The sequence below is a fragment of the Bicyclus anynana genome, chromosome 13, assembly GCF_947172395.1.
Source record: "Bicyclus anynana chromosome 13, ilBicAnyn1.1, whole genome shotgun sequence".
In the NCBI taxonomy this organism is placed as follows: Eukaryota; Metazoa; Arthropoda; class Insecta; order Lepidoptera; family Nymphalidae; genus Bicyclus; species Bicyclus anynana.
Genome location: NC_069095.1, coordinates 7033332 through 7046637, shown reverse-complemented (window position 1 = coordinate 7046637; position 13306 = coordinate 7033332). Strand labels below are relative to the sequence as shown.

Genomic DNA, 13306 nt, shown 5'->3' with positions numbered 1-13306 from the left:
TTAGAATGGAGTGTTTTTAGCTATACGTGACAGCGCCGCAAAGACCTTTTAAATTCTTGTAACTCCGAAAGCATAGATCGCAGTTAGCCTGTTACTTCTATAAAATTCTTTACTATTAGCATACTTTTCATTTAAACAGCTGTCATCATCCCTATAGCTACACTATGCTCTGCTATGTATTGTTTCCGGCACGTAAGTTGAAACAAATGGATGGTCTTCTGCGCCTCTGCTAGTTTAAAATAAAATAGGTGGCTAAATAGTAGATAGTCAAATCTGTCACCGCTACAGTTTATTTTTTAACGAATTCGTGTTAAAATTCGTGTAGGTAAACACTTTTGTGTGCCAATAGTGACCACTTGTCACACTAAATTTAACACTAATGTTTTTCATATCGTTGCCAACAAAATATATTTTTCACGGAATGTTTTAAGAGAGTGGAATTTCAGGAGTTGCAGTTAGGTATCTAATTTATCTGTGCTGTGTAGGTATGTCTACAAGATTACGAATACCTAGGTGAGTAATGTTAGTAGGTTGTTGCTCAAACGTCGACTCGACTTAGATCGGAAGCGAGATGATCTTAAGCTTCGTCCACCTGTCGCAATTCCATACAATTACTGTGATGGTGTGCTAACTTGTGCCCTATGTAGTCGCACTTTTAAGGCCAAAATAGGGTACATTAGTCACTGGAAAGCACACCAGAGAACTATACATCCGAGTTCCTTACCCAGATTTGAGGAGTCAGAAGCGTCGCTGTAGCCGAAATCGGCTTTGAGGCATCATTAGTAGGTAGGTTAACTTAAGGCAGGAACAGATTTCACGGGAAATACCCTCTCGGTCCATTACTTATACAGTCGTTGTCTAGTTCTATGCAACCGTAAAATGGTCAGCTGTGATTCTGATGGTGGGTTGAGCAGGAGTTTCTCAAAGTCGTAACCTTCTCGATGTTTCTCAAAGTGTATTGTAAAAAAAATTTCAGCCATTTTCTCCTGCTTGACCAGTAGTACCTACCGTGATAGACCTCACATGCCCTCTGTCTCCGATTCCGGAGGGTGTGGGTTCGAATCCGGTCCGGGACATGCACCTCCAACTTTTCAGTTGTGTGCATTTTAAGAAATTAAATATCACGAAGGAAAACATCGTGAGGAAACCTGCATATCTACCAGAGAATTTTCCTTATTCTCTGCGTGTCTGAAGTCTGCCAATGCGTGGTGGACTCTTGGCCTAACCCCTGTCATTCTGAGAAGAGACTCGAGCTTAGCAGTGTGCCGAATATGGGTTGACCAGTTTATAGTTACCTAATCTTGAACTTGCAGATTTAAAAAATAATCAGCTGAAATAGTGGTGGATTGCTCGTTCGGCGTTAGCTGGGCCCTTGGTTACCTAGCTTGCTTGGAGACCTGGTGGTGGAGTTAAGCCCTTATATATGACTATTCTCATACTATCTCCTAATACTTACAGGGTTTTTGCTAATTTGAGAGTGGAAGAGAAGAAGAGAATACTTAGCATATCTAATAGGTATTTCAAAATAAGGTAAAATTCCTTGGGTTGGATTCTCACTCGATGACTACCTATATCTACTAGTACCTATCTACGATTAATTGGAGACGAAAAAAATATTTTACAAAATAGCCTTTGAACGCTACATAAGTAGGTAAAAGCTCATTGTCCTTGATAGTTTTTGTAATATTTAAAAACCTACCTAGGGGAGACGTCAGAATATGATCACTAAATTTAAAGGTATTAAGTAAAATAACATATGATCAAGTTTTCAACAATTTGTATTTTTTGCACCTTAGGTGAATTTTCATATTAAATAAAAAAAAAATCTCTTATATACACATTAAATTCAAATTTAGTCAGAGTGTATTTACAAATATATTAAATAGAATTTAGTAAAAATTAGTGAGATTTAACAATACCTAATTAGAGCTTATAGCTATCTAAATGTAGAAACAACAACATCATAAACGCTGGTGAAGACAGCGTCAATTGTAAACAATCGTACACAAAATCGTACACATTGGGCATTTCCCGGCGAACACCAAGACACTTTCATTGCAGCGTAAGACTATACACAATGGGTGATTTGAAACGCATTTCTAATAATGATCGATTTTCGCAACAGAGGTTTACCCACGGACTTGTATTTCATTAGATGACATGCAAATGTGTCTGAAATATTTGTACAATGCACCCATTTGCCTTCCACAGTCAATGCCTTCTTGATAATATAGTAAACCACTTCACAGCGTCTTTACCGGTAAAGAAAAGGGCCCAGATTTCTTACGCTCAGAACGTGAATTTCAAATCAGTCACAGGAGCGTTAGGACTGATCTTTATTTCCATTCCAACATTAAGAGGTATGTTGGGATTGTATGTCCCGCCAAAGCGGGAGTATAACAAAAGACGCCCTTAGAGTAACACTTCGTCTACCTTAATTCTTCCAATATTGACTCTTGGTTTTAATTCGTCCAGGCTTGACTCTGACATAGAATTAGCGCACACCCAAACCAACCAAATTGTGCACATCCTGCAGGCTTTTTAATTAGACTGTAGCAGCTACAGCAGAGAATATGGGCGATCACAAAAGCTCTGTTAAATATATTTAAAAATAGAAGAAAGTAGTGGGGACAGATCGTCTTTCTTAGGAGTCCTGTAAGACTCGGACCTTGGTTTAGAGAGACGATAGAATAGGACTGATGGTGTTTGTGGAGAGAGACTACTTTCACAAACCCTATGTCTAAGAAAGATCAGTCGTTACATCCCCGCACCTAAAATTGGACCTCGTTGTCGCCGGTAAAGAGGCTGTTGGATCATATAACAAGATTGAACAAATGCATCCTACTAAATATAAGTCCGTGGGTGTATTAAATACAGAAGCTACAACAATGTAGAGACTCGTGGTCGTCGCACATCATGCATAAAACCAATCAATTGCTAGATATGGCTATAGTCAATAATAAACTAAGAATTTTTGAGGAACAGCAAGTTAGTCTTTTCCTGCTAATTTTATATTATCTAAGTGACAACCCAAACCGCATCCTGAGATAATTTAAAAATATAAAATCCTAATTTGACTCAAACTAGGAACGAATCCAGGATAAGCTTACTACAAGTACAAGATAAGGAGTTATACAATGACATAGAATGGAAAATGTCGCGCGTAAATTAACATATAGGTAGATATTATGTATCTAATATAAACAATAGGTATAGGTTTATTATGAACTGTATAAGGACTTTTGGTTAATTCTGTAGTTACCAACTGTTTATAAACTTAATATGCATAATGTGCGGCGACAACGAGCTTAAACTTGAATCCCTTAATACAAATCGTATATTAATAACGACAACGCGATGCAATATTACATAATGTAAGAATTTAGTCTTCTCCGTTTCAATTGTCACTCGTTTAACTAACATGAATACACATTATTAAAACCTATCTACGCTAGCCTTGCCTAACAGAGACCACGTCTCGTCTACTGTAGTAAAACATTATAAACTTCGTACACCACATTCTCCTCGGGTATATTTTTAAAAAGAGCGTTCATACGTTGCCTCCTTTCAGAGCTTTTACTCAGAACTTCCTACATGCAACTGTGCCATGCCTGTTTATGTTTGTTTACCATCCAGATCAGGGGCGTAGCTACCACCGTATCAGCCGTATTAATGATACGGGGTCCCCGGACATGAGCCCCTTAAGTGTGAAAGCAAAAACTAGTCAAATGTAAAAAATGTAAAAAACTTCCCACACTCGAACCCAAAAAAAATATTACATCTTGTGTATGTATGTACAAATATTTTGGTACTAATTTTATTTTGTGGTGAAAGAGTTGGCGGTAAATCAAAACCTCAAGATATTTTTCGGGATTTGCCGCTCATCTATTGGGCCCTATTTTTGATACAAGGCCCTCCAAGGCACGCTACGCCACTGATCCAGATCCATAGACCTGAACAGCAAGCCCCGTGACAATGTGTCGAATCCCAATCTTTGTATGTACTAGATTTGGTAAAAGTAAACTTTTATTGAAACAGCGCCATCTAGTTACAATAAGAGAAAACACAAATCGCAAATCAATTATATAAATATTGAAGTTTACTTCTACGCAATCGAATAGGTAAAACCCGCACTAGGCACACAGGTTACACAAACGGAAACAAAACATACATTACATTGATAACACACAAAAATATATTCACATTACAGTAACAGTCACAACATGAACACTCCTCCAAATATGCCACCTCGTAAATTAATATTTGATTAGATTTTTGGGGTAGTGTAGCAAATTATGACCGTTATAAAGATAACTGAGGAATAGATTTGAAAACATCAACACACAATAACAGTTCATTAGAAGATTCAGTTATGAAACTTTGATTTTTTTAATTATTAACTGCTACAATTTAGGTATCTAGATATACGTTTGTCCTGTGAATTATATCTCATATGCCATCAATGGTTGTTTAATACAGTCATGGCATAGTTTAAATTGCGGAAACTTACTATAGGTACGCCAGTTTAGCATTCTTCACTGTAGTGCTCTGTTTGAAATTTAGGCGCAAGAGTTAGTCATATTATTGTCAGATATCCTAAATTCATAACAACCCTAGTTTACTCGAAAGGCCCACCCTGTTACATTTTCATCACTTTTAAGTTCAACATTTTATTTTAATTAAATCAACACGGATAGTTTTCTTCTATTTAGCATACCCTATTTTTAATTCGAAAATAGTTTAAAGAAATGTTTAGTTCGTACTTAATAAGAATGAAATTCTTAATTGAAGGTATCTTTTTTTATTAGTTAAGTTTTGATACACACGATTTTGGTATATGACAGTTAGGTGTATCATTATTTTGTGCTATCCTTCTCGATTCTATTTTAACACTATCTACTTTCGACCGAATATTAGAACACTGGAAAGTTAATAAATTCTTTAGGCCATCCTTCATATTCAGTAAAACTCCAATTTTCGACGTTTAAATAAGAAAACAAGTCCTCATAATTTTCAAAATGCTCTTCAGTATTCTGGGAAATAACGAAGTAGAGAAGAGTGATCTGTGAATGACAAATCCAGTGGCGTAACGTGCCTTAGGAGGGGCCCTGTATCAAATTTAGTTGTGGAGCCCAATAGATGAGCAGTACCGAATCCCGAAAAATCTTTTTAGTCTTTGATATACACTACCCGTTTACCACAAAGTATTGCTTTTTTTACTTTTGTCATTTTTGCAGTTTATTTTTTTTTTTGCCTTTACACGTAAGGGGCCCCGTATCATTGATACGGCTGATAGGGCGCTAGCTACGCCCCTGGACGAATCATTCACCGACTCACTTTGCTAGCATCTGAGGCGTTCAAACGTAGCCGTCATTCAAACAAGCTGCTACGGTTTCGCTACACATATATTTTATGCAGAACCTATGAGTATTATAAACAAGGGGCCTTCGCTATAATTGCAAATAATTAATAATGATTAAGAGATCATAATTTAAATCCTACGAGCTATTTTCATTAAATTAGTCTAATTATAAAAATGTTTAGAAATATATATTATACTTAGTAAAATATTTACCTACCTACCACTGGGAAACACAATGTGAAGTGAAGTAACAAAAAATAACGAGTGCGGTATAAGGCCAGAAAGCGTTAGGTGTTAGGTGTAAAGCCTGAACCGATGTTCTAACGATCGGTTCAATGAAATGACAAGAGATAGAGAAAGACTTGAGCAAATTTTGTCCCATAAACGTTTGAGCAAGAAGATCCTGACAGCAGCTGTCGAAAGATAGAGAAATGGGTACAGAGGTGACGGACGAAGGCAACTGTAGTCGACAATCACACACCCATATCTTCGACTAGACATTAAACACATACATAAAATATAAATATAATAATATTATCACTTAATCAGCAGTCGTGTTACACTTAGTATTAAATAAAATGGCCGTGGCACGTCGTAAAGTTAAATGAATGGCACAGTTTCACGTTAGTTTCATCAAGTATAAGAACATTAATTATACGTCATTAATAAATACCTAGTACCTACTTATAAGAAGATAATCTCAGTCAGACAATGTTTGCCACGATTAAGTTTAACATCAATAGAAGGTAAACATTTTTTTTAAACATTATAAACAGTACCTATCTACGCTCGTTAATCTAAAACTCTACAATAGCGGATGGCAAACATTTTCCAAACATTCACTCTCAGCAAATAGGCCCAGTAGGTACATATCACTTCTCAACGGTCATCTCTCTACGCACAAGAAGTCGACCTTGCAGCCGATAACAATCTGAGAAACGTTTCCTTACATCAAGAGTATCGACAGAGAGATATGTCTCGCCGCGCGGCTGCACCGACCGCGCGGTTTCCGGCGCGCGGGACGCTTTAGGCCACATCGCTTCGTTTATATTGTTCCCAGTCTAGTTCATTCAATTATTCTATCTAATTTAAAATAAATACATCGAGTCGATTGCTTCTATCGTAGTAATTACAAATATGTATAAAAAGATATATAAATTTCGGTGAATTTACAAATGTAGAGTTAATAAAGCTTCGTTAAAGACAATTTTTTAGATCTATGCGATGAAATTATTTAATAACTTCAACGTGAAATTTTTTAAAAGTTCATTCAGATTCATCGCCACTGGAATGTGCGGGCGAGGGCGGGGCCGCGGGCTAGAGCTGCGCGTGCGGCTCGTGCGGCCCGTGCGGCTCGTGGTGCGGCCCGCCGCCGCCGCGCTCGCGCTTCAGCCGCTGCTTGAGGTGCACCTTAGCGTGCCGCTTCTTCTCGTCGGAGCGCGCGAACTTGCGGCCGCACACGTCGCACGCGAACGGCTTCTCGCCCGTGTGCGTGCGCACGTGCGTCGTGAGGTGGTCGGAGCGGCTGAAGGAGCGCATGCAGATGCGGCACTGGAACGGCTTCTGCCCCGTGTGGATGCGGATGTGCCGCGTCAGCTCGTCGGAGCGCGAGAAGCGCCGGTCGCAGCCCTCCACGGGACACGCGTACGGCCGCTCGTGTACCGGCGTCTTGCTGGGCCGGTTGGGGTACTTGCGCGGCTTGACGGCCACGAGCCGCAGCGGCTGCACGCTTTGCTGGTACACCTGCGAGAGGATCTCGTGGCCCTTGCTCGTGGACGGGTTGTACTCGGCCAGCTGCACGGGCCGGCCGTCGCCGCCGGGGCTGGGGTAGGGCTCGCGCTTGGGCACGCCCGACGGGCCGGGCGCCGGCTGCGCGTACTCCTGCTCCCACTGCGGCGGCTGCGGGCGGTACTCGCAGTGCTGCGGCGGGCACGCGGGCGGCGGGCAGTAGGCCTGGCACTCGGGCGGCAGCAGCTCCACGCGCTCCTCGTACTCCTGCTGGAAGTACTTGTCGACGCCGGGCCCGGGGCCCGACGGCAGCAGCCACTGCAGCGGCGGCGAGGGCGCGCGCTTGGCGGCGGGCGGGCCGTACAGCGAGGCGCTGGCGCTGGCGCTGGACGCGTTGCTGGCGTCCTCGGCGCGCGCGCCCGGCGACAGCGACGCCTCGTGCTTGTGGCGGCGCGGCGAGTAGCTCAGCGACAGCTCATCGCCCGGCAGCGCGCCTGCGGAACGACCACTCCGTCAGTACTGGCTACACCTAGCACATGCCTAGCTTACTTACCTACCTACTACCTAAACGTTTAAGTAGGTAAGTACTCTTACCTTACCTACTCTATTCATTGTAAATTTACTTAGTTTCCCGAAAATACTTCTTCTTAAATGTTACGATGGAATTCATCGCATCATCATTAACAGCCAATGGACGTCCACTGCTGGACACAGGGCTCCTGCGTTGACTTCCAAACATAACAGTCTCAAGCCGCCAGTATCCAGCGGCTCCAAGCAGCTTGATGTCCTCGGTCCATCTAGTGGAGGATCGGCCAACACTGCGCGTTTTGTGTGCGGGTTCGCAATTCCAGCACATTGAGAGCCCAACGTCCATCTACTCTTCGCACTATGTGCCCACTATCCTACCCATTGCTACTCTAGCTACACGACTCGCTGAGCTTTAACTTCTGCGGATCTCCTCATTTCTGATTCGATCAAGCAGAAAAACTGCAAGCATAACTCGCTCCATCGCCCGCTGAGTGACTTCGAGCCCTATTTATTATCATATTCATCGCATAGGTAGCGACGTATTAACAATTAGGTATTTCAGAAACATTCAAAGCTCAGAACCTATGACAATACGAGTAATATAATACGATGTTGTTATTTGTAAGGTACTGAATAGGTACGTGAGTCGAATATTTTGCGTAGTGTAGCGCGACGGATGCGATAAGCGCGGATGTCGATAGTGTGTCTATCAGTTCTACTGGACGCGTACCTACGAGGTACGTACCTACTTTAAACATTACTATTGTATGTCCTTTCCTCTTATATAAGCACATTACGCTACCGAAAGTAGATTTAAATCGTCCGGCAAATTAAAAAAAAATCGGAACGCAGTCCCAAAATTATAGTGCAAATATTGGAATAACTTACTTTGATACTTGTAATTTGATTTTTTTTACATAGGCAGGGTAATGATTTTACACTTTTTCGTTTTTGGGGTTCCGTAATCCACAAGGACGTAGTCTGTCTGTCCGTCCGTCCGTCCGCGGTTTGGCGTCAGAGACTATTAATACCAGAAAGCTGTAAATTTGCATGAGTATGTACATTACAAATGTGAACAAAGTCGTAAAATAAAATCTTGAAATACATGTAAAATCCCCACAGTAAAGTGGGGATGAATTTTTTTTAATCGTTTATTTTATAGTGTGCGGTATCATTGGATAGGTCTTTGAAAGATATGAGAATATTTTTTGATTTAGGGATCTGTTTGTAAAATATTAAGCTTTCAAGAGCAAATTTTTGTTAGAGTCCCCCTTATCTACCGGTTGAACGGTTGTTCATGGATGACGTAAAAATTCCCGAGAGTAGGATATAAATAATGAAATTACTAACTAACGAAGAAAAACGATAACAGCTAAATAGCAATTGCTATTTAAACAGTAAATAATAGTATAAATCGACCAACGTAAAAAACGTAATTGGAAATCGATAATTGCATACTAATTCCGTTGTTAATTAAAAAGGTAAAGTTGTCAGTAAGTAAGAGTCTGTTGAAACTAAAAAGCTGAAATTTGGTATGGCTATGTTTATTAATTACGTCTTTAAAGTGGTAAAAAGAAATATTTAGAAAAAAAAATTTTGGGTTTCTTTCCCTATTCAAAGTGAGGATGAACTTTTTATCGTCCATCCCATGGTGTAGGTTATTATGTATTTTTTGTGCATTAAATAAAGGTTTAAAGTGCTAAAATTAAATCTACTGAACCCTGTACTGCGCGTGGCCCGACACGCACTTGGCCGGGTTTTTAAAAAAACACTGACTCTTTTTTTGTTTTCTGTTTCTCAATTACGGATTGCATTATTTACCTATTACTTACCTACCTACGCTATGTGGCTATCGATTTACGGATTGTTAATTAGGTTATAGAGAATTGAATGCATGTTATAACATTTAGATGGTGTTACTTAAGCCTTACAAATTAATAATATTTTCGAGAAGATAGAATATTTTACATAGGCATATGTAGGTATGAAAAATAACTATTTATGAAAATATATATTGTTTTAAATTAAAAAAAAAATCAAGATTTTTGATAATCAAATTAAGCCTTAATTATCAATTTATTAAAAATATTCCAGTCTTGTTCACCAAGGAGTCCTTCTTACGGGACTATTTACGTACCTACATGTTAATTAAATTAATAAATAAATACAAAATATAATAAAACAATCTAATTTAAAAGGCTGCAGTCCGCTATCCTTGCCGATTGGCAATGAGACCGTAACTACGAGATATCGTATAAGTTCGTACGGGATAAATTAAAAAAATAAGAACCCATTTACTTAATATATTTAATAAATTAAATTAATTGTTTTGTCATTTAAGGTAGATATTATTTAGATAATCTAGACTTTTTAAAATAATACTATCGAATTTAGCATTTAGGAGATAACGATGCTAAAAAATCTCAATGTTAATTTTCCAGATTCCAGAAAAAAAAATTATTAAACTGAGGAAGGTAGGAGAAAGTATTAGGTATACACGGGTATCTTAGTTCCATATTCCCATTTTATTTTAAATTTTAATAGATATATACCTAATAATAATAACAATTATAGAAATGTTGAAAAATTAGATCATATAAAATAGTAATTTAGGAATTACCTACCTACTATAAAATTTTCATTGATTACCTACCTATGTTCGTTCGTTAATTAGGTTTCATATTCATAGAAGAATCTTATTAGAAAAAAATAGAAAAAACTTAAAAGCGTTGGCACCTATTAGTTATTATAATTAAATAGGTATTAATACTTAGATACCTTTAAGGTATTAGGTATGTAGTGTAGAAATGTAGAGAAAAAATATTTCCAGACAACAATTTTATTAAAAAAAGATTATTTTTGGTTCTAAACACAAACTCAAAAATAAAAACGTAAATGTTGTACCAACAGGTATAGGTAGAGTTTAGCTTTACATTATTTCATTGTTCCTTTTATTTAAATTGGGAATAGTTAGGTAGGTACCTACGTAAGATAAGTACCAGTCTATTTTTCAATTGTAGGTATCTAATGACTGAATAACTGAATTTTGTTTTAAGTGATAAAATTATAAGGAAGTTGTTATAATTACCGTAAACAGGATACGATGTTTATCTATTATGTAACACAAATGCCTCCCTGCTATGGTACGGGCTTTCACATCAATAGGAACAGACACTACGAGTTACCTAGCACCTACCTACAGGTCACTGCTGAAACGCACACTGAACCGGCGGAAAATCACAATGAAATCTTTTCATTCAAGATTTCCCCGTTCCAGTATCGATCCGTTCCTAGGTATCGCTAGGTAGAGCGCGGGTGAGAGAACTTTCCATTTCACTACATGTTGAAGCACTGAGTTTAAACGAACTAGCGGCTGCGAGATATTTCATCGTTGGATGGATGTTTAATAGCACTGTTACTAATTTACGATTGCTGCACTACGGGTGCAACGGAACGGAACAGCTATCGGTCGCGGCGTGAGTGCGATGTTTATTTATTTACAACGCTATCGGACGGAAGCACCGGGGGCGAGGCCGCCCACGGTCGGGCGCGGGCGCACCTGAGATCGGCGGAGGCTCGAGCAGATTCGGGAAGAAGGCCGGCAGGTCGGACGTGGTGACGGGCGTGTTGAGATCGGCGGGCGCGCCAGCGGTGGGCGCCAGCGCAGGCTTGAGGCAGTCGAAGCCCAGCGCGCCCACGTCGGCCAGCGACAGCAGGTGCGGCCCGGCCGGGAGCTCCGCGTCGGCGCCCATCCCGTCCGGCACCACCTGCTCCTCGGCCCACGGCCCGAGCGGAATCACAAACAACGCCAGCGTGAAAACGGCCTTCCACGCGGCCGGTGCGAAAGGGACTGGCGCCGCGCGACCCCGCGCCGCAGTTTTATCAATGGAGCCGCGGTCCCATATTCGGTAGCGGCGCGCGCAGCTCCGCCAATCGCACGGCCGCGTGTGCCCCCCCCGGCTGACGTCACCGCCCGTCGCCGCCCACCGCCCGCGCCGCCCCCCGCGCGGCCCGCCACCCCCCGCCCGCTCGCACCGCGCTCGCTGTTCGCTCCCGCTGCCGCTGAAGCCTCCACTCTATCGTGACTCGAGGCTTTGATTCGCGCGTTTCTATAATAATTCACAACGATCTTTGTATCCGTTCCGTTGTATTTGTATTCCTACATTTTATATGTCAGCGAACGTCTACGTAAATATTTACAAATTTATGATTGAATGGACTTACAAAACAGTTATTTTAGCAATGGTTTTCCTATTATAATTAAAGTGACTTATGGGTGTATGAATAGAAATAAGCTAGGTACCAAGGTGTAGGTAGGTAGGTATATGGATAATACATTATTTTATTGTTGTATATGTATACCTACTCTAATGTGGAAGTGACCTATGTTATTTACTTTTACGGTACCTTAGGTTATTATAGAGATGGTCTTCTTTTTATTTGGATCTCTAATTGTTATTATCCTATAGATACCTACCTTTAGTTGCACTTTGCACTTAGTTGCGTTTGTTGCATGAGTCAATATAGAATGCAAATAATATAGTAGGCGGCTATACCTATTAAACACTGCGATTCTCATTGCTGCCAACTACCTATAGGTATAGGTACCTACCTACCTCGTGTGCTATTCTTGGAAAACTCACTGTGACAAAGAATACCTATCTTACTATTCATCTCATTCCATTTAATCATTAGGTACCTAGTCATCAAATGGAATCACATCGGCCATCGCAGCATATTGCGACGGTGAATTCGCATAGCACCGATTTGCGATTTTGTGTTTCCGTATTTTGTTTATATTATTCTTCTTCTTAATCGTTCGTTCACAGTAAAGGAAAACATCGTGAGGAAACCTGCATACCTATCTGAGACTTTTCTTAATTCTCTACGTGTGTGAGGTCTGCCAATCCGCATTGGGCCAGCGTGGTTAACTAAGGCCTAACCCCTCTCATCCTGAGAGGAGACTCATGCTCAACAGTGAGCTGAATATGGGTTTTAAATGATGATGATGATGATGATGATGATGATGATGATGAATCATTCGCTCTTGGAGGAGTGGTTGTCGGTGAACGATGCTTTCTGTGCAATATTGGCACTTTTGGCGATTGGCTTTATTGATAGGCATTAGGTATGGGCACACTACCTTGCCTGCTTTCATCCAGAGTCAGACACCGTCTCATTTGGAAGGAAAGAAGGGAACTTAGACTAATAACCTTATAGACTCGCAACACCATAACAATTTTTCACTCCAAACGTAAGCCATTTCTGTGCCAATGTGAGCGTAAGAAGCTAATTACCCTCGCCGACACGCATACAAACGTAGGTACTTATCGTAGCGTAGCGATGCGTGAAGGGCTCCCATTTCGGGGCTCTTAAAAAGGCTTACGAAGCCTGTGACTACACACTATCTACCTATGTGTTATAAATCTATGGATGTGAATAAATTCTACGAAGAGTTCTTTGAGGTCGTAAGTTTCTGCGATGAAATTTCACTGCCTAAGGTGTTTTCGAATTTGACAAAAAAAGGAGCTAGGTACCTATAACATTTGGCCGCCAATCCCTTGCTTTGGGTTTTAGTTTTAAACAGTGTAAGTACCTATTGCTTTTCTGAAAAAATAAGGTGTCATACCAATTTCTTATATTAGTAGTTCTTTCTTAATAAAATAATTGAGAGTTGATTGGCTCCTT

General features: G+C 40.5%; 1 protein-coding gene across 2 annotated transcripts in view; it reads right to left on the bottom strand.

The window, feature by feature from the left end:
• Nucleotides 1-1760: 1760 nt before the first annotated feature.
• LOC112043080 (E3 SUMO-protein ligase EGR2) overlaps nucleotides 1761-13306 on the bottom strand; it is a 43046-nt gene continuing 31500 nt past the window's right edge. Inside the window, exons 1-2 of one of the 2 annotated variants that reach the window (XM_024078345.2) lie at nucleotides 11178-11511; nucleotides 1761-7584 (exon numbers count right to left, since the gene is read on the bottom strand). In XM_024078345.2, coding sequence (XP_023934113.1) covers nucleotides 6680-7584; nucleotides 11178-11370 — 1098 coding nt within the window. In that variant the 5' untranslated portion in view covers nucleotides 11371-11511 and the 3' untranslated portion in view covers nucleotides 1761-6679. Of the gene's footprint in view, nucleotides 7585-11177; nucleotides 11512-13306 lie in introns of those variants that run through there. The other variant, XM_024078343.2, reaches the window with a different exon arrangement.